The 27,106-nt window shown below is 45.9% G+C and overlaps 1 protein-coding gene across 1 annotated transcript in view; it reads left to right on the forward strand.

Annotated features, from left to right (window-relative positions):
* The first annotated feature begins 867 nt into the window (after window positions 1–867).
* Window positions 868–27,106, forward strand: part of LOC142751166 (E3 ubiquitin-protein ligase TRIM32-like) — a 42,509-nt gene continuing 16,270 nt past the window's right edge. The window contains exons 1-4 of the mRNA XM_075860123.1: window positions 868–1,170; window positions 2,302–2,433; window positions 10,850–10,867; window positions 11,094–11,633. Coding sequence (XP_075716238.1) covers window positions 868–1,170; window positions 2,302–2,433; window positions 10,850–10,867; window positions 11,094–11,633 — 993 coding nt within the window. The remainder of the gene's footprint in view (window positions 1,171–2,301; window positions 2,434–10,849; window positions 10,868–11,093; window positions 11,634–27,106) is intronic.

A 27,106-nucleotide genomic window follows, 5' to 3' on the forward strand; every position in this document is an offset into this window, starting at 1 on the left:
AAATATGTCGGGCCCAGCTTGTGCACTGGAGACACACACCCGAAAAATTGTTAAAAAGGGTTCTCCCTGGGGGCGTGGCTTAGGCATGGCGGCGTGAGGCAGCAATTTTTTGGAGCTTCGGACACCTCCAGCTAAACTTAATCCATAACTTATCCTCACCTGCCCCGTGAGAAATGCCAAGGGGGAAAGCCAAAACCGGAACGCCTGTTGCCTCGCGGAATACCTACCTGTCCCGCTTTTTACAGCCGACAACATCTCAGCAGCTCGTGAAAGATAACTGCCCGTCTCAAGCCATCTTGGCGACAGCCTCTGCTCTGGACGAAAGCGTGCCAAATGAACTCTCTCAAGACACGCCGGCACTATTCCGCCCGACACCACCGAGTACCCCAACGGTGCCAACTACATATACCCAGGTGGATCGCACTCTTACGGAGTTATGGGAGATGGTGAGAGCTCTCCCTACTCGGGTGGATATGGACACGCACATTGCACGTTTGGAAGAGAAGCAGGCCAGGGTGCTGCAGGAAGTCTAACTGACTGTTCGCTCTTTGGATGACCGGGTTACTCAACTGGAGAACCACAATATGTCTCTTGTCTCGGATCTCGCATCACTAGCTGCAACTGTGAGTACACAAACAGGGCGTATGAAGGACTTTGCCCTCCATTTTGACGATGTTGAGAACCGAGGGTGGCGTAATAATCTCAAGCTGCGCGGTATTCCCGAATCCGTAGCACCGGAAGACCTACACGACATGGTGACTTCCATCTTCAATAAACTGATGGACTGCCCGATAGAGGCTCCCCTTGAACTGGATAGGGTCCACCGCTCTGCTGGTCCCAGAACCAGAGATCCAAACCGCCCCAGGGATGTGCTCTGCAGAGTCCATTTCTATAAGCAAAAGGAGGACATTCTACGCCGATGCTTGGGAACAGGGTTCCATACCTTATATTGGCGCCAGTATTCTGATATTGCCTGATATGTCTCGACTGACGTTGTATATGAGACGTGTAGTTAAGCCTCTCTTGGAGGCGGCTAGATGGTTGGGAGCGACATACCGCTGGGGTCACCCCTTTCATATCCTGCTGCGGAAAGCTGAAAATAATTTTGCCGTCAAAACAACAGCAGACCTGGTTGAAGCCTTCCTTTTCCTGGGTACAGATGTGGTTCAGGTACCGGACTGGACCATACCTCCTCCTCCAATGCCATCTAGGAGAGAAGCTGGGACACTGAGATCTATGTATAGACACGTGGACCTCGTGCCCCATATCCCCGGATTGCATGCTGAAGATCAGTAGTTGTAAGGCAGGACCTACAACTCCTACTCACACTTTGACCTACCTGGATTTACACTCCTGCTTGGATGGTGCCCTAGATGCTGACGCGCTGACCTAATAGAGGACGCTCTCATGGGACACCCTCTCATTATCACTTCTGGATAACCTCCCCCCCACTCTGACCTTATGGACAGGGGGGAGAATTAACTCCTATCACTCCCAACATGCCGTGACTTTATTCCCAGATTGGAATGTACTGTAATGCCATGGCTTGCTACCCTGATCCATTCCCCCCGTCCCTGTCCTTAGACGTTGCCTACCCCGGACACTGGGTCAGTTGACCGTTTGACTGTCCTGAGACCAGTCTTGACCCAAGGACTGCCACATTGCTCTCGTCTGGTTCTAATGCCGAGCTGGCAAGTCACATTGACTTGGCATAGGAACGGAGCACTTTTAGGAATCTCCTGTCTCTACACTGTCCACAAGATTGATTTATTTATTTAGTTGTCTGTGTTCCTGCTGTTATCTGAACTATTGCTTAGCCCCCTGGGTGGTAGCCACGGAAACTATTATTTGTTCTCGGAAAGGATGTTGTTTACTATATTACTTGTATTTCACAGTCCGGAGTATCCGGGCTCATTTTCTGCTACTGTGCTTTTCTACAACCCCACTTACAGACCTGTGCTCTTGCGCTCCCCACCTCCAGGGCTTCGCAACACACAGTTGTCACATGGAGCTTTTGGGCTTTTCTTTTTTTTCTCTTTCTTCACCTCTCTGCCTTACCCTCTCTTTTCTACGTTCCCATACTCCCCCCCCCCCCTTCTCCACATCCTCTGTCGCTGCTCCTTGACACCATACTCACTGTTCCACCATGGCTAATCTCACTATTGTATCATTAAATATACAGGGTCTGAATGTTCTGGAAAAAATATCCTACTTACTCATATGGAAGAAAAGGGCTCATGTAGCCTTCCTTCAGTAAACTCATTTCCGCACAAACCAACTCCCGTCTCTGTGGAACTCTAGATTCTAGATTCTATCACAGCACCTCCTCCGACTCTAAAACCAAGGGCGTATCCATTCTTATTTACAGTTCCTTACCTTGGGAACTTCTGGGATAACGCGCAGATGATTTGGGCAGATACCTCTTCGTTAAAGGTAAGATTGCGAACTCAACTTTGATGTTTGCTAACCTATACCTTTCCAATTCGGGACAGCTGTCACTCCTGGAGGAGGCTCTCACTACACTGGAGGAGTATTCAGAGGGGACTATGGTTCTGGGGTTGATTTTAATCTCCCATTAGACCATTCCTTAGACACGACATCGCCTCACCTCAACCCCTCTAGACCACTAAATCGTCGCCTGAGATGCCTTCTTCATACACATCAGCTAACTGACCCTTGGCGTATACTCCATCCCAAAGACAGGGACTACACGTTCTTCTCTCATCCACATGACATGTACTCCCGTATTGACTACTTCCACCTCTGTCATTCACAATTATCACTCCTCTGATCTGCCACAATAGACTGCATATCGTTCTCCGACCATGCCATGATACTCCTATCACTGTCCCTGCCTTCCCTTCATCCCACACCCTGGCAATGGCGTCTAAATGTATTCCTGCTACAAGACCCCTTGATATTGGAAGAACTGGCTACTGACCTACTCTTCTTCTTTGACACTACAGACGACTCTATCCCCTTCTCAGTGTGGGAATCACATAAATGCATCACCAGGGGCTCCCTAATACGTATTTGTTCCCGACTTAAAAAGGAACATTCTGCCACCCTCTCTGAACTAGTCTAACACATCCATACCATGGAACAGTCACATAAACGATCCCTGGATCCAGGGACGGGTGCTGAATTAATTTGTTTACGGGACAAACTGCACACTCTGACACTCTCCATGGCTAAAGCCACACTAGCTAAGTGCTGTCTACACTATTTTGAATTTCGCAATAAACCGGACGGATGCTGGCGAAGGTCTTATGCATACAGAGAACTCGCACATATGTCCCATTCATTAATACTCCTAATGGCACACGGGTGCATACAGCTGAAACAATAGCAGACACTTTTCCCTCTTACTATATGGAATTGTACAACCTAGCGTTCTACCCACCGACCATAGGCTCAGTAACAAGTTTATTTGGGCCCACAAACCGTCGTGTATTGCATGCACGATTCTCAGCCGCCCAAAATTTGACTGAGGCCTGGGGCTGCCTGATATCCAAATCTACTATCAGGCAGCACATCTGGTTCGCAATGTAAACTGGTGTACGCATGGCGCTCTCAAAACATGGGTACAATTAGAACAATCCTTTTCGCCCATTCCCCTGTATGCTGCCCCTTGGATTCTAGAACACCTTACAACACAAATGAGATCCCATCCTCTAATTGGACCCACACTGCGTGTTGCGTTGCTCAAATTCAAACACTGCCTTATTTCTTCTAACCCATCACCTCTCTATCCCATGATAGACAACCCCTCATTCCCGCCGGGCTTTGAACAGGGTCCCTGTATTAGAAGGCTAATGGATGATTAGAAAACACTTGAAAACCCTTGTGCAATTATGTTAATACTGCTGTAAACAGTTTTGCTGTTTAGAGGAGCTATAAAACTGACCTTCCTTTGAGCTAGTTGAGAATCTGGAGGAAAAGATTAATATGGGCAAAAGCACACAGACATTGGACAGAGGAAGATTAGAAAAAAGCGTTATGGACAGACGAATCGAAGTTTGAGGTGTTTTTGGATCACACAGAAGAACAGTTGTGAGACGCAGAACAACTGAAAAGATGCTGGAATAGTGCCTGACGCCATCTGTCAAGCATGGTGGATGTAATGTGATGGTCTGGGGTTGCTTTGGTGCTGGTAAAGTGGGAGATTTGTACAAGGTAAAAGGGATTTTGAATAAGGAAGGCTATCACTCCATTTTGCAACGCCATGCCATACCCTGTGGACAGCACTTGATTGGAGCCAATTTCATCCTACAACAGGACAATGACCCAAAGCACACCTCCAAGTTATGCAAGAACTATTTAGGGAAGAAGCAGGCAGCTGGTATTCTATCTGTAATGGAGTGGCCAGCGCAGTCACCAGATCTCAACCCCATAGAGCTGTTGTGGGAGCAGCTTGACCGTATGGTACGCAAGAAGTGCCCATCAAGCCAATCCAACTTGTGGGAGGGGCTTCTGGAAGCATGGGGTGAAATTTCTCCCGATTACCTCAGCAAATTAACAGCTAGAATGCCAAAGGTCTGCAATGCTGTAATTGCTGCAAATGGAGCATTCTTTGACGAAAGCAAAGTTTGAAGGAGAAAATTATTATTTCAAATAAAAATCATTATTTCTAACCTTGTCAATGTCTTGACTATATTTTCTAGTCATTTTGCAACTCATTTGATAAATATAAGTGTGAGTTTTCATGGAAAACACAAAATTGTCTGGGTGACCCCAAACTTTTGAACGGTAGTGTATGTATGGTTTATTTTATTTTTTCAATAATAAAGGCCTTGATAAGGGAAAAAGGGTGATTGTGTTTTATTTTATTACTTGAAACGTTTGTTTTATTTTTCCAATTTATTTTTTCACTTTTTTTACACTTTTTTTTATTCCCACTAGGGGACTTTAAGTCCAACTGTTTGATTGCTGTTCTATTACATTGCACTACCTATGTAGTGCAATGTATTAGAATTGTCAGTCGTTCACTGTCAGCAAGCCGATTAGGTTGAGATGCCGTGGCTAAAAACCTCAGATCTCTATTGAGCGCTGCATCTGAGGGGTTAATTGGCCGGATTGGAGACTAGCGCCAGTCCTGGCCATTGCAACAGGGTGTCAGCTGCAACATACAGCTGACACCCGGCAGTGATGTTGTGGGCTCAGCTCCTGAGCCCACACTATCACCACGACGTAACTGTACTGCGGTTTGCGGGAACCCCTTCCCAACAGCGCCGTATATATACGGCGGATGTCGGGAAGAGGTCAAACAAGGAATCCCAATAACTCAAACTATTCACATCTATATCATTGTTTTCATTATGAACAGAAAACACGATGCATTGTCAGATCCATCACACGAAAGACACCAGCGATGCCCGACAGACAATATTTACTTATAGGGGTCCATCAGGTTCAGTTCTGGTGTTTGGCATTTTTACGGGAAAAATAGCACTGCATGCTGCGGTATTCTTTCTGTAAAATATGACAAAATCTGTGCCAGTGGCTCCTGACTCAAAAGAATGGCAGACCATGCAATGAATAGGTGGACCGGGTTCGCCAAAGCAGCACTGAATGAGGGACCCTCTCTATGATGCCCCTCTATGATGTACATATGGCATAATAGGCTTAAAGTACCTAGATATACCTATATATATTCACACACACACACACACACACACACACACACACACACACACACACACACACACACACAGATCAGCCATAACATTAAAATCACCTGCCAAATATTGTGTAGGACCGCCTCATGCAAAACAGCTCTGACCCATCGAGGCATGGATATCAGAAGACCGCTGAAGATGTCCTGTGGTATCTGGCACCGAGATGTTAGCAGCAGGTCCTTTAAGTCCTGTAAGTTGGGAGGTGGGTCCTACATGGATCGGACTTGTTTTTCTAGCACATCCCACAGATGGCTGTTATGATTAACATCAGGGGAATTTAGAGGCTACGTCAGCACCTTGAAGTCTTTGTTATGTACTTCAAACCATTTCTGAACAGTTTTTGCAGTGTGGCAGGACGCATTATCCTGCTGAAAGAGGCCACTGCCATTAGGGAATACTGTTGCCATAAAGGGTGTACTTGGCCTCCAACAATGTTTAGGTAGATGGTATGTGTTAAAATGACATCCACATGAATGCCAGGAGCCAAGGCTACCCAGCAGTACATTGCCCAAAGAATCACACTGCCTCCACCAGCTTGCCTTCTTCCCAAAGTGCATCCTGGTGCTATATGTTCCCTAGGAAAGCAACGCACGCACCCAGCCATCCACATGATGTAAAAGGAGACATGTTTCATCAGACCAGGCTACCTTCTTCCATTGCTCCATGGTCCAAATTCCGATGCTCTCGTGCCCAATGTAGTCTGCAGCTACACAGTCCCAAATGCAGCAAGCTATGACGCACTGTGTGCTTGGACACCTTTCTATCATAGCAAGCATTAATTATTCAGCAATTTGTTCTACAGTAGCTCTTCTGTGGGATTGAACCAGATGGTCTAGACATCGCACTCCATGCGCCTTGGGCGCCCATGACGCTGTTGACAGGTCACTGGTTGTCTTTCCTTGGACCACTTTTGGTAGGTACTACACACTGAGTAAGGTGAACACCCCACAAGACCTGATGTTTTGGAGATGCTCTGACCCAGACATCTAGCCATCACAATTTGCTCCTTATCAAAGTCGCTCAGATACTTACACTTGTCCATTTTTCCTGCCTCCATCAATTTCAAGAACTGACTGTTCACTTGCTGCCTAATATATCCCACCCCTTGATAGGTGCCATTGTAGCGAGATAATCAATGTTATACACTTCACCTGTCAGCGGTTTTATTTTTGGCTCAATGGCGTATATATATATCTGACTCAACAGAGGCAAACTGATGACAAAATTAGCATTTTCTCAGTCATAAAAAACCTGCAGAGATCAATGGTATATTCCTATACAAATTTAATAAAAAAATATTTTACAAAATGCATAAAAAAATCCTTAAGTAAATGAGGCCTTAGTCTGCCAGCAACTCCAATCGCGCTGACAGTAATATCCTTTACTGGGGGAAATAAACAAGCATTAACAAATACACACTGTACCTACAATATGGTGTATTTTTTCAGGATTTATGACAAATGGTAACAAGCCAACATCCCAGGTGTCTGTGGTTTATTATTGTTTATCGAAAACTTCACCCAGAATAAGTGGCGTATTGTGCAAATAATTTCATATTGACCTTACTGTCAGTGAATACAACATTGTGAGTTTCCAGGGAACCATGACCTATACATAACACAAACAAGTTGTTACTCTGTCAGTGGGGAGTGTGAAATATATCTGAGCTGAACAAATTGGATATTCTGATGTGTATCAGCACTGAGCAGGGTCATTCTCTAAGGTATTGCTCCATGGTAACTGCATTGGGATAAAACAGATACTGCGAGAGCTGGCTCATTCACAACTGTTTTACTGGCCTCTGTCTCAGTTCTATTGGGATATTAGCAGCAGAATAGGAAGGCAAGTTATTGTGTGTAGCATTTTATTTATACATAAAAATATAATATTATCATGTTTATTATGTAGAAGCATGCACAATGTACATTTGTAAACTTGTAACATTTGTTTGAAGTGACATAGCTGCAAAGGTTTGGGGAATCGCAGATTTTAGGTTTATAATTATTGTGGGTTTGCTTAGCGTCATCTGACAATGATTATAACATTATAATAGACTAGTGATGCTAATAAATGACTAAACTATAAATTGTATGTATTACTTAATTGCATATAATCTGTGGATTATCATGTAATGAATCAGCGTTTATTTTGAAACCTTATATTTTAAGTAGAACACGACTATAAATGGTTGTTAAAAGTTACTTAAAAAACTGCATGTGTGTTCTAAGTGTGCATTCAAATCTATGGGGAACTGTTAAAATTTAGCTTGGAGATCTTCAGGGATGTGAAGAGGTCACCCACAAATGAAATTTTTGGGCATGCTCTATGATGTCAGAAGTGTAATAATACCGGAGACACAATTTAGTTCTGTGTGGTTTTGTCTCTTGTCTTTAATTTTTTTTATACAACTTGTTAGAGAATGTTTTATTTGTATTCATTACAACAGGGTCATTTCCCTAACTGGATCTAATTCTACCGGTTTCTAGTATCTTCCCAATTTCCCTTCATGTGTATAATATATGTAAAAACCCTAATAAACATTTTGTGTCTCTAGATCAGAGATTAACTGTAGACTTTAGGAGCCTATTAGACAATTACAGGAGCAAGATTAACTTTGACATCAATAGAAAATAATCCAAAAAGTTAGGCACCAGTAGCAAATGTCTGCGTGCATTAGATAAATTTGTCCTGGTATTTGCCTAATCTTTTTATATTCTATTCGTATCTGAGCAGAAAAGTGGTGCTTGATGCTATGACCCCCTTTAACCAATACTAGTAACTAATGTTACAAATCTAATGGAATAAGTGTTTGGGGGCCGGGTGGTTTATTGAAGGCATGCATTATGAAAAATGCTTCATAAAATATTTGCATCTATTAATGTAGCATATATATATATATATATATATATATATATATATATATATATACACACACACAGTCGAGTCACAGAATTATGACCACCAGCTAATATCCAGAGGAACTGCCGAGTGCAGCACGGACAGCAGCAAGACGAGCTGGGAGTGACTCAATAAGGTGCTGGTAGGTTGTCTCCGATATCTGGAGCCATGCTGACTGCAGTGCATCCCACATTCGCTGGAGGGTGCGTCGGGAGGATCCATAGAACGAACAAGACGATTGAGGTGGTCCCACAGAGTCTCCATTGGGTTCAAGTCTGGCGAATTAGAGACCAGGAAAGTAGTTAAAAGTCTCGGTCGTGCTCTTCCAACCACTGTCGGACATTTCTAGCCATGTGACACGTCGCATTGTCTTGCTGGAAGACTCCATCTGTCCCAGGGAAGACAAACAGCTGGACGTGATCTGCAATGATGGATTCATACCCAAATCAGTTCAGAGTGCCTTCCACATGGATATGTGGGCCCAGAGAATGCCATGAAAAAATTCCCCAGACCATAACGCTGCCGCCACCAGCTTGTGTTCTTCCAGCAATGGTTGTAGGGTGTTTGTTCTCTGATGGTTCTCACCTGACACGCCAATGTCCATCCGTTCGACGAAGCAGAAAACGTGACTCATCGGAGAAGGCGACCCTTTGCCAATCATCAGTGGTCCAATTCCGATACTCCTGTGCAAATTGAAGCCTTTTTTTCCCATGCATCCTTGTTAGCATAGGAGCAGTCACCATCCGCCTGCTTTGGAGCCCCATACGCAGTAGGGTTCGCTGAACTGTTGTTTTAGACACACGTCTTGTAGCTCCCTGGTTTTCACAGTAAGCTGCTCCACGGTAGCGTGTTGTTCGGCCCTCGCGCACCTTCGTAGCCGACGTTCACCTCTCAAATCAATTGCATGTGGTGCTCCACAGTTTCCATGTCGGTTATTCCCAATGGTGCCATTTGTCCCCTCATAATACACAGCAGTACGTGAATAGTTCACAAACTGCGCTGTTTGAGAAATCCTGCCAACCTTGTCCCAAAAGCCAATAATCATCCCTTTTTGCTACTCTGATAAATCGCCCATTTTACCCATGGCAACAATGAGTAATATGTGTTCAGACAGCCTATCGCACACCTTATAGACCCACCAAGCCAGCCCACGACACATCACTTCCTTCATGGGCTACGCACTGCCGACGTCGAAAGTAGGAGGTGGTCATAATAATGTGACTCGACTGTGTGTGTAGCATATATATATATATATATATATATATATATACACACACACACACACACATTCATCCATGTTTTTTATTCACCATCTGTCTAATTAAAAGCGTATATATTTAAAGTGTAGCTAAACATTTGACAAACTTCTGACATGTCATAGTGACTTGTCAGAAGTTTGTATTGGTGGGGGTCCGAGCACAGAGACCCCCACCAATTGCTAGAACGAAGCATCTGAAGCATTCGTGTGAGCGCTCAGCTGCTTCGTTTCTGTTCAGCTTTTTCCGGAAAGCCAATGTATCGGAGTACGGGCTCATAGACTTTCTATTGAGTCCGTACACCGATACATTTATTTCCGGAAAAAGCTGAAGAGACACGAAGCAGCTGAGCACTCACACGAACGCTTCAGCTGCTTTATTCTAGCAATTGGTGGGGGTCTCCGTGCTCGGACTCCCACCAATCCAAACTTCTGACATGTCACTATGACATGTCAGAAGTTTGTCGAACATTTAGCTACACTTTTAACGTTTTCTACCTGATCCCTAAAATCTATTCTCTGAGACTTTCCATCACATGTCGTATTTTGCAGGTATTCTACTCTAAGAGCATTACTTCTAGGGGAGAAAATGATGTCTCTCAGAGGCACCGTATGATGCCACACCTATTGGGCCCAAAATATGGAACTATAGGCATTCCATGTGCTACCGTACAATGTTGTGCACACAGCATTGCTGCATGTGTGTGTGTGTGTGTGTGTGTGTGTGTGTGTGTGTGCGTGTGTGAGACCTTAACTTCATCAATAGATATATCACAATATTAAAGTACATATTCTTCTAAATTAATTAAACCATACTTATGCATCCTGGGAGGTGTAGATAAATATAAATGGTGTAGATAAATATAAATTCTTCATTTCATATGATTTTTTTTCTGAATAGTTGTACCTGTTTTCTACATGTGTATTTGCTGTATTAATTTTTGCATTCTCTTGTGTTTCTTCATGCTCTCCATAAGGAACTTGAGCTTAAACCATGTTAGACTCTTACTATTTGCAGGAGCTGGATGAGGAAGAGGTATTGAATGTACTGTTTCTCCTGCATGCGTATTCCATTTTTGTATCCTTTCTAGCAATGGTCTAGCAAAAGTCGCTTGTACAACAAAGTAGTTTACAATGATTTAATACATTGCATTGCACTTTAAATGATACAACCCTCATTATAAAACATGAAATAGAGAGGAATCCAAATGATAGTTTGTGCATTTGTAGATTTCTTTCAATCACATTTATTTTTATTCTAGAAAGCAATGCATGAATTTAATAAGGATTGGAAGCTTTCGGGTGTACAAAGAATTTTCTACAATAGTCTTGTTGAAAAGTTGGGAGGTTATGGCTCTGAGGAAGGAAAATTTATTTGGCCAACCAGTGTGACAATTACTTTAGATGGTGATCTTGCCATAAAAGACAGCGGCAATCAGAAAATTCAGATCTTTTCTCCTGAAGGTCAACACAAACAGACATTTACGTATGGTTCTGAAAATAGCAACTGCCTCGGAGATGTGGTTTGTACAGAAGAAGGTCTTCTTCTGGTGTCCAATGGATATAAAGGTATTAAAGTTTTTTCTAAGGAAGGAGAAATGATTCATCTTTTGAAGTCCTCTAAAGCAGATTGGAAACATTCCTATGGGCTGGCTGTGCTAAAATCCAATAGTATCGCGGTGACAGATTGGACTGATGGGGGTAAAGTACACATTGTTGGAGTGGATTGGAGAATGAATACTGTTGTGAAGACTAATGTTGTGGATGGTCTTTTAAGACCAGAGCATATTGCAGTTACAAAGGTAAGGCCTTCTTATTGGTGCTTTAAACTTCGGTTTTAAATTGATATTTTAGAAATAGATAATAGTCTAAATGGACATAATCAAGTCAAAGTTACAAATAAAAAAAATCAGAAAGACAGATTAAAGAAATGTTTATATATCATAATATCACAAAAGATATAATGCTTGCCTCTTTTGTAGCTTTATAAATACTAGGACATTTACCTTAAAGGGGTTATCTAGGGACCAAAAATGTAAAAAATTGTATTGCATTAATATTTTTATGTAAAAGAAGTCACTTACTAAAGCACTTTAAACGGCACCATTTAGTACCGAATTTTAAATGAAAGTATATTAGTAAGTGACTTCTTTTTACATAAAAATATTAATGCAATGCAATTTTTGGTCCCCGGAAAAAACCCTTTAAAGAGAATCTGTCACCTACTTCAGGCTGCCCTCTCTAAAGGGCAGCATACAGTAGTGACAGACACACTGCTTTTAGCCGTTTGTCATGTACAGTATGTGAAAATATTCTGTAGTTTGTCCAGTGAGCACTGTGATCTTGGATTTCAACATATTCATGAGCTGCGGGCTCCCTCTGCCCACCTGCCACTAAATGAGAAAATCCATTGTCTAACCAGCATTTTTAAGGACCTTTGTGGGCTTCTACTAATTTTTGTAAGAAAAATCTATATATAGATCCACTTTGACTTCATCATAAGATCGCTCAGTAGCACACAGAAGTCGCTGCAGACTGAGCCTTCAGTGCAGCTCACTGACGGATTCAGCTCAGAATGTCTTTCTGCAGCTTCTATGTACTGCGATACATAGAAGTTACAGAAGTAAAATAGTGAATTTTTAAAGAATAAAATGATGCTACATAAGTTATTTTTAATCAATAAATAAATTTATTTCATAAAAAGGAACGTCAGATGTGCACTACCCCCAAGATATTTCATCCATCTGCAACAGTGACCGCGGCATCTGAGCGGTTAGACAGAGGGAGTGGGCTCCCTCTATCCTACGATCGCCCCAACCAGCTACGAAATCCTGTGGGTGCTGATTGATTACCATGGCAGCTGAATACCTATTGAAGGCCTTCCGGACGGCAATCAATGCCCTTTTAATGTAGAGCAAAGATAAAGGCAATACATAAGTAGTGTAGTGTATGGCATGAGTGATCCAACGATCGTAAAGTTCCGTATAAGGATTAAAAAAAAACATAAACCTTTTTTAACCCCTTAGTGACCACTAATACACCTTTTTACGTGATTCACTAATGGGCTTTAGGCTAGGCTGACGCCTTTTAACGTCAGCCTAGTCTAAGTCCTGCACGGGTCTCCCGTGCAGGCAGGAGCCGGGGCTCTGCTGTCTGATGACAGCTGAGCTCCTGCTCCAACGCCCGCGATCGAAGTTTACTTCGATCGCGGCCGTTTAACCTGTTAAATGCCGCCGTCAATAGCAACCGCGGCATTTAACTTTGTTTACAGAGGGAGTGCGCTCCCTCTGTCACCCATCGGCGGCCCGCGAATGCAATCGCGGGTCTCCGATGGGGTGTCATGGCAGCCGGGGGACTGATAAAAGCCCCCAGGTCTGCCCTGGACATATTCCTGTTAGGACGCGCCAGAGGCACGTCCTAACAGATTGCCTGTCAGATTTACACTGACAGGCAATAATGCTCTGGTATACGAAAATATAAAAATATCATGTTTTTTAACTACCGGGTAACCCCCATAGGGAAAAAAATTCACTATGCAAGTATTGCTCTTTTTTTGGTCACCTCACTTCCCCCAAAAACTTGAATAAAAAGTCGCTTGTACAACAAAGTAGTTGTCAAGGAATCACTACTGGAGCAATTCCCCAGAGTGAAAGCTAGAGACTGTCTGGATCAAGCGTACAAGTAAATCATCTACCTTAAGTCCGTCACTACTTTGGTTAGCAGAGTCTAAGCTTACTCTATGCTCTTCACCAGAGCCCACTGCAAGTCAGGTTGGATTTGGCCGCATAGAACCCAGGTTTTTTTTACAGAAAACGGTGTTGGACAGGAGGTGCAATTGCATGCAACACCAGAAGTTCACAACCAGGAGAGACTAAAAGTCCAAATCGCAAAACATAAAAATACCAGGAGTAGCAGAGGTTGAAACCAGCTGTGAGCGGAATATCCAAATCAGTGAGCAGAGGGTAAATCCAAAGACAAAGCCGAAGTCCAGTTCAAAGAGTCCAAGTAGTAAAGGTGATTCAGGGTGTAACCAGGAGTTTGCTCAAACACATGCATTCACAAGAAAATCACAAGCAACAATGAAAAAACTGAACAGACTCAAATACTCCACCCTTGGCCCTGATAGGTTGCAGACAGAGAAATAAGATTGGCTCTGCATCTCAAACCAGGGCCACCCAGAAGCTTGGCTAGTAGTCATGACAACCTAAATGTGACGTACATTTCCTAACAGTAGTACTAATAAAATCTGCAGTTCACCCTGCAAAAAAATAAGCTCTCACACCACTCTTATCGACAGAAAAATAAAAAAGTATGGCAACAAAAAATTCTTTACTTTGTAAAAGTAATAAAACGTATAAAAAAACAATATAGATTTGGAATCATCGTACTTGTATTGGCCTGCAGAATAAAGTTGACATGTCATTTTTACTGCACAGTAAACACTGTGAAAACAAAACCCCAAAAACGATTTTTTCAATTCCACCCACAAAATAATTTTTAAGCTGTTTCTCAATACACTATATCGTAAATTAGATGGCACCATTAAAAACCACAAGCCCCCCCCCCCCCCGCCCCGCAAAAAACAAACCCGTATACGGCAATGTAAAAATGAAAAATGCCTGTGTCTGCAAGTGGTTACAGAATAACAAATTTGTACGCCTTTTACACATTTTTGAAACAAAAGATGATAGTATTTTTTTATTTTCTATATCACTATCTGCATTAAAAGAAGTAATCCTGAAATATTGCAGTTTTCACATTGGCCACTGAGCATTTATAATATGCTTATTATCAAAGGGCAGGATTACAATGAAAAGTGAAGGTACTTTTTACGGCCCGAGCTGGGCCATGTAAACGAGGGCGCCGATCAACGAGACAGCGCGTTGATCAGCTCACGTTTGCTCCTTTTACAAGGAGCTACTATGAGGAGGAGCACTCATTACTATGATCGCTTGTCCCTATACATCTATATTAGGTCGGCAGCACCTCTCCCCGTTTACACAGGGAGATGTTCTGCCAACAACGATAATATTTTCTGCATTTAAAATTATACGATCAGCTGTTGAACGAGCGTTTGCTCGTTCATCAGCTGATCATCGCCCTGTTTACACAGGTCAATTATCGGGAACGAGCCTAATTGGCCAGTGTAACCATTGACAATAGCTTATGGAGACAACTCAACTCCTCCTCCCCCTCCCTGAACCCTGACACTTGCACATGTAACAGTTTATGCTCAATACACTGCTATATCAGTCAAAAAACATTTTGCCCAGATGCCTGCTGTAAAGCAAAGCTTTGCAACTGCCGTTCACAACTCAAGCAAGATCGCTGCCCCATGTACACTCCCTTTAATTAAACTGAACAAAACATGTATTGTGTATTGCTTTGTTACACAATATTTGGTGCTTTTTGATGGGAAGTGCCAAATGTTCTAGTCATGTAGGCTGAACCACTAGACCTATCTATGTATGCCCAGCATATCTCCTGCATGATCTGCCTAGGGCGTTGTCGAAGTGATATTTCTGTTGTTTTTACCGGCTCCTACTTGAAAGAGGGAAGACTCGTTACGACATGTTTATGTACTATCTGCTATGTGCAGCATTTCAAACTTGGCAAAAAAACTTGCTTATAAGGCATAGATCATACTTGGGATGGGCATCAAAAATCCTGTGGTATTGTGTGTGATGTGACATGTTTCCCTAATGATGAATAAATACATTACATATGCTAGTTAAAATGTTCTTAAATTGGAAATAACATCATTAAAACGCAAGCAGAAAATCTATAGGATAGACATACTGTTGTCCCTACTACACAACATAGCAGCCAATGAGAGGGTTGGCATAGGTGACAACACCTGTTTACTGAGCGCTTGTAAGAACGTCAGTTTTTAGTGTGTGCGGCCCTTGACCCTGACAAGGGACCCTGTCTGAGGATGACGCAGTACTGGAAGCGAATACAATTCAGTTCAATGCAACAGGACTTTATTCTGGCACAATGCGTAGGGCTTTACAAATAGTAATACAAAGTATAGCGAATATAGTCTCTAGTGGGTATACAGCTGGGCGGCTACAAATCATGGCACACAGCTTGGCGGTAACGTCTTTTAAGAGCATTTAGCTTGGCAGTCAGTCTCTGGTGTGCACTTAACTTGGTCCCTTATCTGTGTTCACACTTGCAGGCAGGGGAGACTACACTCTCACCTGCCCTTGGTACAGGATACTCACTGTAAGTAGTCTGAAACCACTTGCAGGATACACACTGCCTCCTCTGGTCACGGAACACTCTCCCTGGCAGACCAAAGTCATACAGCAGCCCGGTTAGGGTCAAGACCAGTGGCATAAGTACCGCTGTAGCAGCCGTAGCGGCTGCTTCGGGGCCCACGGCATGAGGGGGCCCATGCCACCCGCCGACACCCCCCCCCATATGCCCGGTGGCGCCGTTAGTAGCCTTTATAGCTGCTACAGCGTTAGCGACCCTACTACGGGGCCTGCGCTGCTGAGCCTTTAATGTTACCTGTGGGGCACTATCTACAGGGGGGTTATATGTAGGGCACTGTCTACAGGGGTGGGATATATGTGGGACATTATATACAGGGGTGGGTTACCTGTGGGGCACTATCTACAGGGGGCTATATGTGGAGCACTATCTATAGCGGAAGCTATATGTAGGGCAGCACCGTGGCTCAGTGGTTACCTTGCAGCTCTGGAGACCATATGTGGGCACTATCTAGTGGAAAACAAGGGGAGGAATCCTCCAGCTCACCTGACACAAAAATTGGGTGTCGCTGTCAGCGCCTGGATCTTTTTCGTGTCGGCACCTCCTTGTTACCTCTGGGCACTATCTATATAGGGCTGTATGTGGGGTGCTATCTACAGGGGCTTCTATGTAGGGCACTATCTACAGAGGCTCTATGGGGGTCACTATCTACAGGGGCTATGGGGGCACTATCTACAGGGGGCACGGTGTGTGTGTGGGACAGTGTATGGTAATATTATAATCAGGGACACAGTGTATGGCGCTATTATAGTTAAAGGTGTAGTGTATGGCGCTATTATATTTAGAGGTGTTGAGAATTTTATCTTCGTTTATAGGTGCAGAAATGTTTTAAAAGTGAGAAGCTGAAGACATCTGAGCGGAAAACTGCAGAAATGGGTCCTGGCTGGGAGAAATCCATCATAGAGGTCTGGACCGGAGGGAGTAGAAAAGAGAAAAAGATCTAGAATCGGAGACGTCACCGGTGAGTCACTTAATGTAAATGTTCATTCAGCCTCTAGTCAGTTCTGTAGTCACTGTATGATCTGCAGCGAGATGATGGTTGGTATTCATTTTTTGTATCTCCCAGCATATCCTTACCATTGTTCGGGCTATTTTGGGAGCTGTAGTTTTACACCTGTAAGGGGGCAGCCCACCAGATCAGTGTCTCCTGAGTAGACAGGCACTTTTGGCACAGTAAGAACAGACTACAGTGCAGTCACAGTGTGGTACTACTGGCCTCAGCCAGTTTTATTAGGTAGAAAAGCCGTAGCAGAAAACAAATAAATACATAAAGTAAATCCTAAGCCGTCTGGCCACTAACTAACATGCAGTTCCTAACTACAAAGTGCTGAGCCTAGAGCTCCAACTCCCAAACACAACACCACAGTTGCTTTACTCACATCCAGCTTTCCCAGGAGCAGAGAGAGAGACTGTGAACTCTGCCTCTGTTTAAAGCACACCTCAGCTGTGCAGGTAATTAGCCACAATGCAATACCTGAAGGCTAGTAGAATAGGAACCCTCCCAACTCTCCCTATTTCAACAACCAGGCAGGCCCTTATACACAGGTTTTCCAGAAAACCCTTGAGCAAGGAAAACACATTTTCCTTCTTGCTCAATTCCCTGGCTATTTTATAATGTATAGGACAGGAACCTGGGTGAGATGTATACTCCGTCCACTACTTTTCCCCCGGTCCTTTCACACACCGTACAAGCCTATACGACAGGGGTTGCACTAAATTGAGCTGTATTCGTTCTGGTGTTGTATATATGTACTGAGCTTGGTTCTGATGCTGTATTTATGTATTGAGCTCTGTTCTGGTGCTGTATTTATGTACTGAGCTTTGTTCTGGTGCTGTATATATGTACTGAGCTTGGTTCTGGGGATGTATATATGCACTGAGCATGGTTCTTGTCACTATCACAGGGTCTGTGGACCCACTAGGCCGCTCCACCGTAGCGGAGAGGCAGCTGGCCTAGTCGCAGTCTATACAAAAAGTCTATAGCAGTTCGTAAAACACAAGGGTACCTGAACTAGTCCAGACAGTGGCAGCACGGATGGAGGTAGGTGCAGCAGGTTGCGCCAGATGGGGTGGAGAGTACTTGACAGGGCAAGACACTGGACGTGGCAAGACACTGGACGTGGCAGAAGACACTGGACGTGGCAGAAGACACTGGACATGGCAGAAGAACTGGAAGTGGCAGGTGACAGCAGGTGCAAAAGGACACGACTCCAACACTAAGAGGCTCATAAACGAGAACATAGCACGGGATACAGGATACGGGTAACAGGGCACGGGTAACAACTGGAACGGGAAAACACTAAGGGACCATTTGCAAGACAGACTTGGGATACACTAACAAAGCTCAGGCAAGGATCAGAAGGGCAGGGCCCCTCTTATAGTCCAGGAATCATGTGTAATTGATGGTGCGCACGCTGGCCCTTTAAGACCGGGCACGAGCGTGCGTGCGCACCCTACGGGACACAGCGAACCGGAGCGGAAGTGGGCATCTCCTAGGAACCAGATGCGAGCCAGCGCTCACTGATCCATGGCTGCGGGCGTCAGGAGGTGAGTAAACCCAACGGCCCGCGGCCATGGACGCTACAGTATTCCCCCTCTTATGCTTCTTCTTGGGACTAGAGCAAGAGAGAAATTTCTTAATGAGAGCAGGGGCACTCAGGTTCTCGTCCAACTCCCAGGACCTCTCCTCAGGACCAAACCCTCTCCAGTCCACCAAATAGAAAGTCCTTCCTCCTACCCTTTTGCAGTCCAGGATCTCCCTCACCTCAAACACATCAGAAGAACAGCTGGGAGCAACTGCGGAACTGGAAGTCTTACTGTAGCGGTTCAGGACCACTGGTTTCAGGAGGGACACATGAAAGGAGTTGGGGATTCTGAGGGTAGGAGGCAACCGCAGCTTATAGGAGACCGGGTTTATCTGTTGCAGAATCTCAAAAGGACCGAGGAACCTGGGAGCAAACTTGTATGAAGACACCTTCAAACGGATGTTCCGTGTGGACAGCCAGACTTTGGTACCTGGAAGATACTGAGACGGCTCTCTTCTTTTTGTGTCTGCTTTTCGGTTCATGCGATCGACTGCCAGCAAAATAGAGGACCGGGCTGTTGCCTGATAAGTCCCCAAATGCAGAGTCAGAAGCGGGTACTTGAGATGTAGTCGACACAGAGAAAAAGATCTAGAATCGGAGACGTCACCGGTGAGTCACTTAATGTAAATGTTCATTCTGCCTCTAGTCAGTTCTGTAGTCACTGTATGATCTGCAGCGAGATGATGGTTGGTATTCATTTTTTGTATCTCCCAGCATATCCTTACCATTGTTCGGGCTATTTTGGGAGCTGTAGTTTTACACCTGTAAGGGGGCAGCCCACCAGATCACTGTCTCCTGAGTAGACAGGCACTTTTGGCACAGTAAGAACAGACTACAGTGCAGTCACAGTGTGGTACTTTTGGATGTTGACTGAACACAATGTAAAACGGAGTGGACGTGGTGGACTCGCTTGTGTGGTTGTTATACGTGAACTCGGCCCATAGAAGAAGCTGTACCCAGTTGTCACGCTGCAAGGAAATAAAGTGGCAGAGATAATTCTCCATGATCTGGTTGATCCTCTTGACTTGCCCATTGGACTGGGGGTGATAGGCCGAGGAAAAGTTCAATCGCACATCCAGGAGTTTACAGAGGGTTCTCCAGAACTTTGAGGTAAATTAAACCCCCGATCGGACACAATGTGAAGGGGCAAGCTATGCAAGCGGAAGATGTGCTGAATGAAGAGACTCGGGTAGCAGAAGGTAGGCCGGTCAGTGGGATAAAATGTGCCACCTTCAAGAACCGGTCCACCACCATCCAGACAGTGTTGCATCCTGCTGAGGGGAGAAGGTCTGTAACAAAGTCCATCGCAATGTGCTGCCAGGGGGCATTGTGCACAGGCAGAGGTAGGAGCAGGCCGGCAGGCCTGGATGAGTAACCTTGTTAGAAGCACACAGCGTGTAGGAAGAGACAAAGTCCACAGCATCTTTGGGTAGCGTGGGCCACCAGATGAGATGAGCAATCAGGTCCCGGGTCTTACGAACACCAGCGTGCCCAGCCAGTTTAGAGCTATGTCCCCAGCTATGTCTTCTCCTGTCTGCCAACCAAACAATAGTCATCCCCGGAGATACGTCTGGATGATGGAGGATCGAGGCTGAGGTGAAGGCTTGAGGCTAATAAATGTGGACTCTACCTCTGGAGTCAACACCTTGGCGTTCACACCCTTCTTGGTAAGGGTAGAGATGGGAGCCGTCAGAGATGAGAAGTTTGGAATAAACTGCCGGTAGAAATTGGCGAATCCCAGGAAACGCTGTATGGCCCTCATGCCTTGAGGACGTGGCCATTCCAGGACAGACTTTAGTTTCTCAGGATCCATCTTGAGACCTTGAACCGAGATGATGTAGCCCAGGAAGGGCAAAGATTTTTTTTCAAAGACGCACTTCTCCAACTTGGCACATAAGCTATTCTCCCTTAGTCGCAGTAGAACCTGACAGACATGCTTCCGATGGGTCATCAGATCTGGGGAGAAAATCAAAATATTATATTGAGATAGACTACAACACAGATATAGAGGAGATCTCGGAAGATATCATTGACGAATTCCTAAAAGACTGCGGGAGCGTTACACAGTCCGAAGGGCATCACCAGGTATTCGTAGTGCCCATCTCGGGTATTGAACGCCGTCTTCCACTTGTCCCCTTGACGGATTTGAATCAAATTATAGGCCCCACGCAAGTCTAACTTTGAAAAAATTCTGGCTCCTCGTATACGGTCAAACAGCTCGGATATAAGTGGCAACGGGTATTTGTTCTTGACCGTGATCTGGTTGAGACCACGGTAGTCAATGCAGGGTCGAAGAGTTCCGTCTCCCTTCATAACGAAGTAGAACCCAGCCCCGGCCAGGGAGGAAGATCTTCGTATAAAACCCCTTTCCAAATTCTTCTTGATATAGTTTGACATGGATAAAGTCTCTGGCAAGGAGACTGGATATACCCGTCCACGGGGAAGAGAGGCATTTGGAACCAGTTCAATGGGACAGTCATAATTCCGATGTGGAGGCAACGTCTCAGCCTCTCGCTTGCTGAAGACATCCGCAAAACTGGCATACTGAGATGGTAGATAGGAGAGTGACTGAGGCAGAGGGGGCATAACAGCACGAACTTGTGACAGGCAATGGCTATGGCGTCTGGGACCCAATTGAAGAATCTCTCCGGAACTCCAGTCAAGAACCAGGAAGTGTAGGCGAAGCCATGGCAGACCCAGCAGGATAGAATTGATCGTCTTAGGTAGTACAAGGAAGGCGATCTGTTCCGAGTGAAGAGCTCCGACCCGAAGTGCAAACGGCTCCGTGATGAACATAATCGGAGCGGGCAATGGTAGACCATTCACAGAGGCAATAGCCAGGGGTCTCTCCAGAAGAACTGTGGGTTGATGTAAACGATCCACTAGATCCTGCTGGATGAAATTAGCAGTTGCTCCGGAGATAGGCAGCCACATCACCTGCCACGTCCGTAAAGATAGGCAGACGTGGGATGTGACGTCTCTCCGGAGATGATGGCCACAGGAATCGATAATTTGGAAGGTTTTAACGTTTGGAGATGTCCCACCTATAGTTGCCTCTTCAACCAACCCTAGGTGCAGGCGTTTCCCGGTTTCTGTGGGCATTGGCGCACAAAATTACCCTTAAGGCCACAACACATACATAGTCCAGAGGAGCGTCTTTGCTGCTTCTCTTGTTCGGACAACCGGACTCTGTCTACCTGCATGGGTTCTTCAGGTAGCGCACTAGGGGAAGGCAATAGTGGTCTCTGGACCGAGGGTGCTGGTCTGTGCCCCCGGCTCTCCTGTCGAACCTCTTGAGTGCACTCCCGGATTCTCATGTCAACCCGAGAGGCTAACAGGATGAGGGCATCCAAGGTAGAAGGAACGTCGCGGGCCACCAGTTCGTCCTTGATGTGAGAGGACAGTCCCTGCCAGAAGGTCGCCACCAGTGCCTCATTGTTTCATGCCAGCTCTGCTGCCAGGGTACAGAAGGAGATAGCATACTCCCCTAATGTGGAACCTTCTGGCTTGAGGGTCAACAGAGTGGCAGTGGCAGAGGATGTTCGGCCCGGCTCCTCGAACACGGCACGAAAAGACTGCAGGAACAATGCTAGGTCCGAGAATACAGGTCCTTGTTGTTTCAAGATTGGGTTCGCCCTTGTGTTGAGCTTGGCTCTCGTGCCTTATATATGTATGAGCTTTGTTCTAGTGCTGTATTTATGTACTGAGCTTGGTTCTGGTACTGTATATATGTCAGAGCTTGGTTGTGGTACTGTATATATGTATGAGCTTGGGTCCGGAGCTGTAATTATATAAGATATATTTATAATAACAAAATTGCAGGGCAGATGGAATTGTTTTCAATTCATTGTATATGTAATGGGAACCTGTCTGGTAGTTTTAACCCCTTGAACTGCCACCGTGCAGTAATACATGACCTGACAATATTTCCAAATGTATGTTTTTTTCAGATGCAGCCAAATCTATAATATCAACTTTTAAAACAGCGCACACTATATGCTAATTACTCATTAAAGGGTCATGGGGCGGTGCAGCTATCCTGAGGAGTCACACAGTCCTGCCTCCAAACCCACCTTTCCATGTTTGATTGACATCCCCCTGGCTGATACAACTTTCTCGGATGCGCCATTGCCTTGTACTACTTGGGGGGCTTTGTGGCACTATACACAAGGGAGAGCTATGTGGCACTATTTACAAGGAGGAGCTGTATGGTGCTATCTACAGGGGGCTGTGTGTGGCACAATCTACAGGGGTCTGTGTGTGGCACTATCTACTAAGGGGGGACTGTGTGGCACTATATACAGGGGGAGCTGTATGGTGCTATATATAGGCAGGGCCGGCCCTAGGATAGATGGCGCGAAATGATCTTTTGGCAGCGCCCCATCCCATCATTCAAAAAAAATGCCCCATAACATCTAAGAACAAGCACAGACAGACATATATGGACAGAGACATTAAGGAGCACTCCAGGAGCGGAATCCCCGGCCACATGTGGATTTCACTCCTTCAGGGAGCTACAGTGGCGCTAGTAGATAGCAGAGCAGGGAGACCGCCCTCTTGCCCGGTGTTGCCGCTAGCAGCTGCTATGGCTGCTACAGCGGTAGCGACGGCGACTAAGTGAAGAAGCGCCCGGGTGGAAAGACGACTGCCTAAGGCCGGCCCTGGGTGCAGTTAGCGAGTGGCACCTGACCCGCTGGTAGTTGCAATGGCGCGGGGATACACACACCCGCTGGCGCCCCTCTTGCAGTGTGGCGGCTGGCGCCCTGTGCGACCGCACTTTCTCAAACGTATCTAAGGCCCGCCATGTATACAGGGGGGGGCTTTATTGCGATATCTACAGGGGGGGCTGTATTGCACTATCTACAAGGGGGAGGTGGGGGCGCTATGTACAAGTGGGGTGTGACACTGTCTACAGGCGGGGCTGTATAGCACAATCTACAGGGGGCACTATCTATAAGGGGGGCTGCGTGTGGCACCTTGGCGGTGCCCAGTCAAGAGTTTGCTATGGGGCCCAGTCTTTCCTAGTTACACCCCTGGTCAAGACGCTGGAAGCACTCTGAAACTGCTCAACAGGATATGCAGAGTCACTGCCTTTTTCAGCAACGAATGCTGGCAGGGCCCAATCCCCATAAATAGACCTCCTCCGGTTCTATGCCACACTGTCAGTCCCGTGCGCTACTTCTCTCACATCTCACAGGCGCTCTCTCTCTGTACATACTCCAATACAGACTCAACACTTTGATAATGAGGCGTGCCAAAATAACTCATATATAGTCTATCTCCACATGACCCGAGACCTTGCCAACCCACTGTGCCACACACAGAGTAAATATCAAAATAACTCTAAAAGGCACTATTGTGTAAGGGGTGCTTGTCCATGCTCAAGTCCTCTTTTGCGGAAGCACCCTTTTATAAGCTCATTTTTTTGGTTCTTCCTTTACCTCTTTAAAATCATGTACCAAGCTTCTGTGAAAGGATGGAGACCACTTGCCTACTTAATAAACAGCAAAAATTAGATCACATACTTGTTTTATTATTCATTTAGGCTCCGTTCACACTGGCAATATAAGTCAATGGTATCCGTCAGGATCCCTTACAAAAAAAAGATATGTCCTTTAACTGGTTGCCGACACAGGACAAGAATGCTCGTCCTGAGCGGCGGGTACTTAGTACATTAGGACGAGCATTCTCGTCCTGTGTGACAGCCGTCTCTGCGCACGATCGAGAGCGGGGCAACGGCTGTAATACACAGCCATGGCCACGCTCTAACAGCGGAGAGAAGAGAAACATCTTCTCTCCGGCGTTAACCCCTTGAATGCCATGATAAAAGCTATTTGCGGCGTTCAAGGAGGGGGGACTGCACTTTGATCGCGTCACAGAAAATAACTGTGATGCGATCAAAGCCCATAACTTGTATGGCCAGGCAGCCCCGGGTCCATTGAAGGACCCCAGGGCTATCTGAACATATTTTCTGTTGTTAGGGCATACTTAGGTATGCCCTAACAACTGCCTGTTTACAATCAGTACACAGGCTAATGTACTGACATATAGATCTATGCCAGTACATAACAGTTAAAAAATCAAAATCAAAATGAAAAATCCCTTTATGGGATTAAAAAAAAGTTACATGAATTTAAAAAAATAGAGATAAATAAATAAATAAAAAGTAAAAACAATACACAGAAACACACTTTTTTTAAAATAAATAAACTTTTAAAAATATAAGTTCCAAAACATGAAATAATATAGACCTATTTGGAATCGCCATGACCGTAACAACCTGTACAACAAATGTATAAGATTATTTATGATGATCGGTGTAGCGTCCATGGCCGCGGGCAGTCGGACTTACTCACCTCCCGACGCCCGCAGCCATGGATCCGTGAGCGCTGGTCCCCTTCTCCCTCCTAGGAGACGCCAGCGCTCACTTCCGCTCCGTTCGGCTGTGTCCCGTAGGGTGCGCGCGCCCGCTCGCGCCCGGCCTTAAAGGGCCAGCGTGCGCAAATAGGAAGTCGTCATCATCATCAACTGCCACGATTTCCTGGTCTATAAGAAGGCCCCAGGCCTTCTAATCCTTGCCTGAGCATTGTTAGTCTATCCCAGTCTGTCTCGCAAATGGTCCCTTAGTGTTTCCCCGTTCCAGCTGTTACTCGTGCCCTGTTACCCGTTCCATTGTTGCAGTTCCTGTACCTACCAGCGTTGGAGTCGTGTCTTCTGCCACGTCCAGTGTCTTCCAGTGTCTTCTGCCACGTCCAGTGTCTTCTGCCACGTCCAGTGTCGTTTGCCACGTCCAGTGTCTTCTGCCACGTCCAGTGTCTTCTGCCACGTCCAGTGTCTTCTGCTTCATCGCATACTGCCCGCCACATCTGGCGCCACCTGCCGCACCAGCCTCCATCCGTGCTGTAGCCACAGCCACCGTCCGGACTATTTCAGGTACCCAAGCATTACTGTCTGCCATTGACTTTCGCATAGACTGTGACCTGGTCAGCTGCCTCCCCGCTACGGCGGAGCGGCCTAGTGGGTCCACATACCCTGTGTCCGTGACAGTACGCTCAGGCCATGGAACCCGCTGGCCAGCCCAAGACCGCAGTCCAGAAGATTGAGACAGAGATGCATGACCTACGCACACGTCAGGATCAACTCCTTGAGGCGGTGAATTCTATCATGGTCCGCCTGAATCGACTCGCTTTTCCACCTCCGGTTCTTCCTCCTGAAGCTGTTGCTGTGCCACTGCCCGTTGCTCCTCCTGTTTGTCCCGGATCCACAGTTCCTCTGCCTCTTCCTCCTCGCTACGACGGTGACCCCAGAGCATGTAGAGGATTTCTAAATCAATGCACGGTGCATTTTAGGCTACGGCCTTATCTCTTCCCCTCCGAGGAGGCCAAAGTGGCGTTTATTATCTCCCTCCTCGCTGGCAAGGCCCTCGCATGGGCGAATCCAATCTTGGAGCAACAAGGACCTGTATCCGCCGACCTAGCCTTGTTCCTGCAGTCCTTTCGTGCCGTGTTCGTTCACTGCCACTGCCACTCTGTTGACCCTCAAGCCAGAATGTTCCACATTAGGGGAGTATGCTATCTCCTTCTGTACCCTGGCAGCAGAGCTGGCATGAAACAATGAGGCACTGGTGGCGACCTTCTGGCAGGGACTGTCCTCTCACATCAAGGACGAACTGGTGGCCCGCGACGTTCCTTCTACCTTGGATGCCCTCATCCTGTTAGCCTCTTGGGTTGACATGAGAATCCGGGAGCGCACTCAAGAGGTTCGACAGGAGAGCCGGGTCCACAGACCAGCATCATCAGTCCAGAGACCACTATTGTCCTCTCCTAGTGCGCTGCCTGAAGAACCCATGCAGGTAGACAGAGTCCGGTTATCTGAACAGGAGAAGCAGCGCAGACGCTCCTCTGGACTATGTATGTATTGTGGCCTCAAGGGTCATTTTGTGCGCCAATGCCCACAGAAACCGAGAAACTCCAGTACCCATGGTTGATTGGAGAGGCAACTCTAGGTGGAACGTCTCCAAACGGTAAAACCTCTTCCAGATTATCGATTCCTGTGGCCATCGTCACCGGAGAGACATCACATCCTTCCTCCGCCTATCTTGACTTTGGAGCGGCTGCTAATTTCATCCAGCAGAATCTAGTGGATCGTTTTAGTCTATCCACAGTCCGTCTGGAGAGACCCCTGACTGTTGCCTCCGTGAATGGTCTACCATTGCCTGATCCGATCATGCTCATCACAGAGCCGTTGACACTACAGATCGGAGCTCTTCACTCAGAACAGATCACCTTCCTGGTACTACCCAAGGCTATCAATCCTATCCTGCTGGGTCTGCCATGGCTCCGTCTACACGCCCCGACACTTGACTGGAATTCTGGAGAGGTTCTTCAATGGGGTTCCAGATGCCATAGCCA

This window comes from Rhinoderma darwinii, chromosome 1 (assembly GCF_050947455.1).
Source record: "Rhinoderma darwinii isolate aRhiDar2 chromosome 1, aRhiDar2.hap1, whole genome shotgun sequence".
Taxonomy (NCBI): domain Eukaryota; kingdom Metazoa; phylum Chordata; class Amphibia; order Anura; family Rhinodermatidae; genus Rhinoderma; species Rhinoderma darwinii.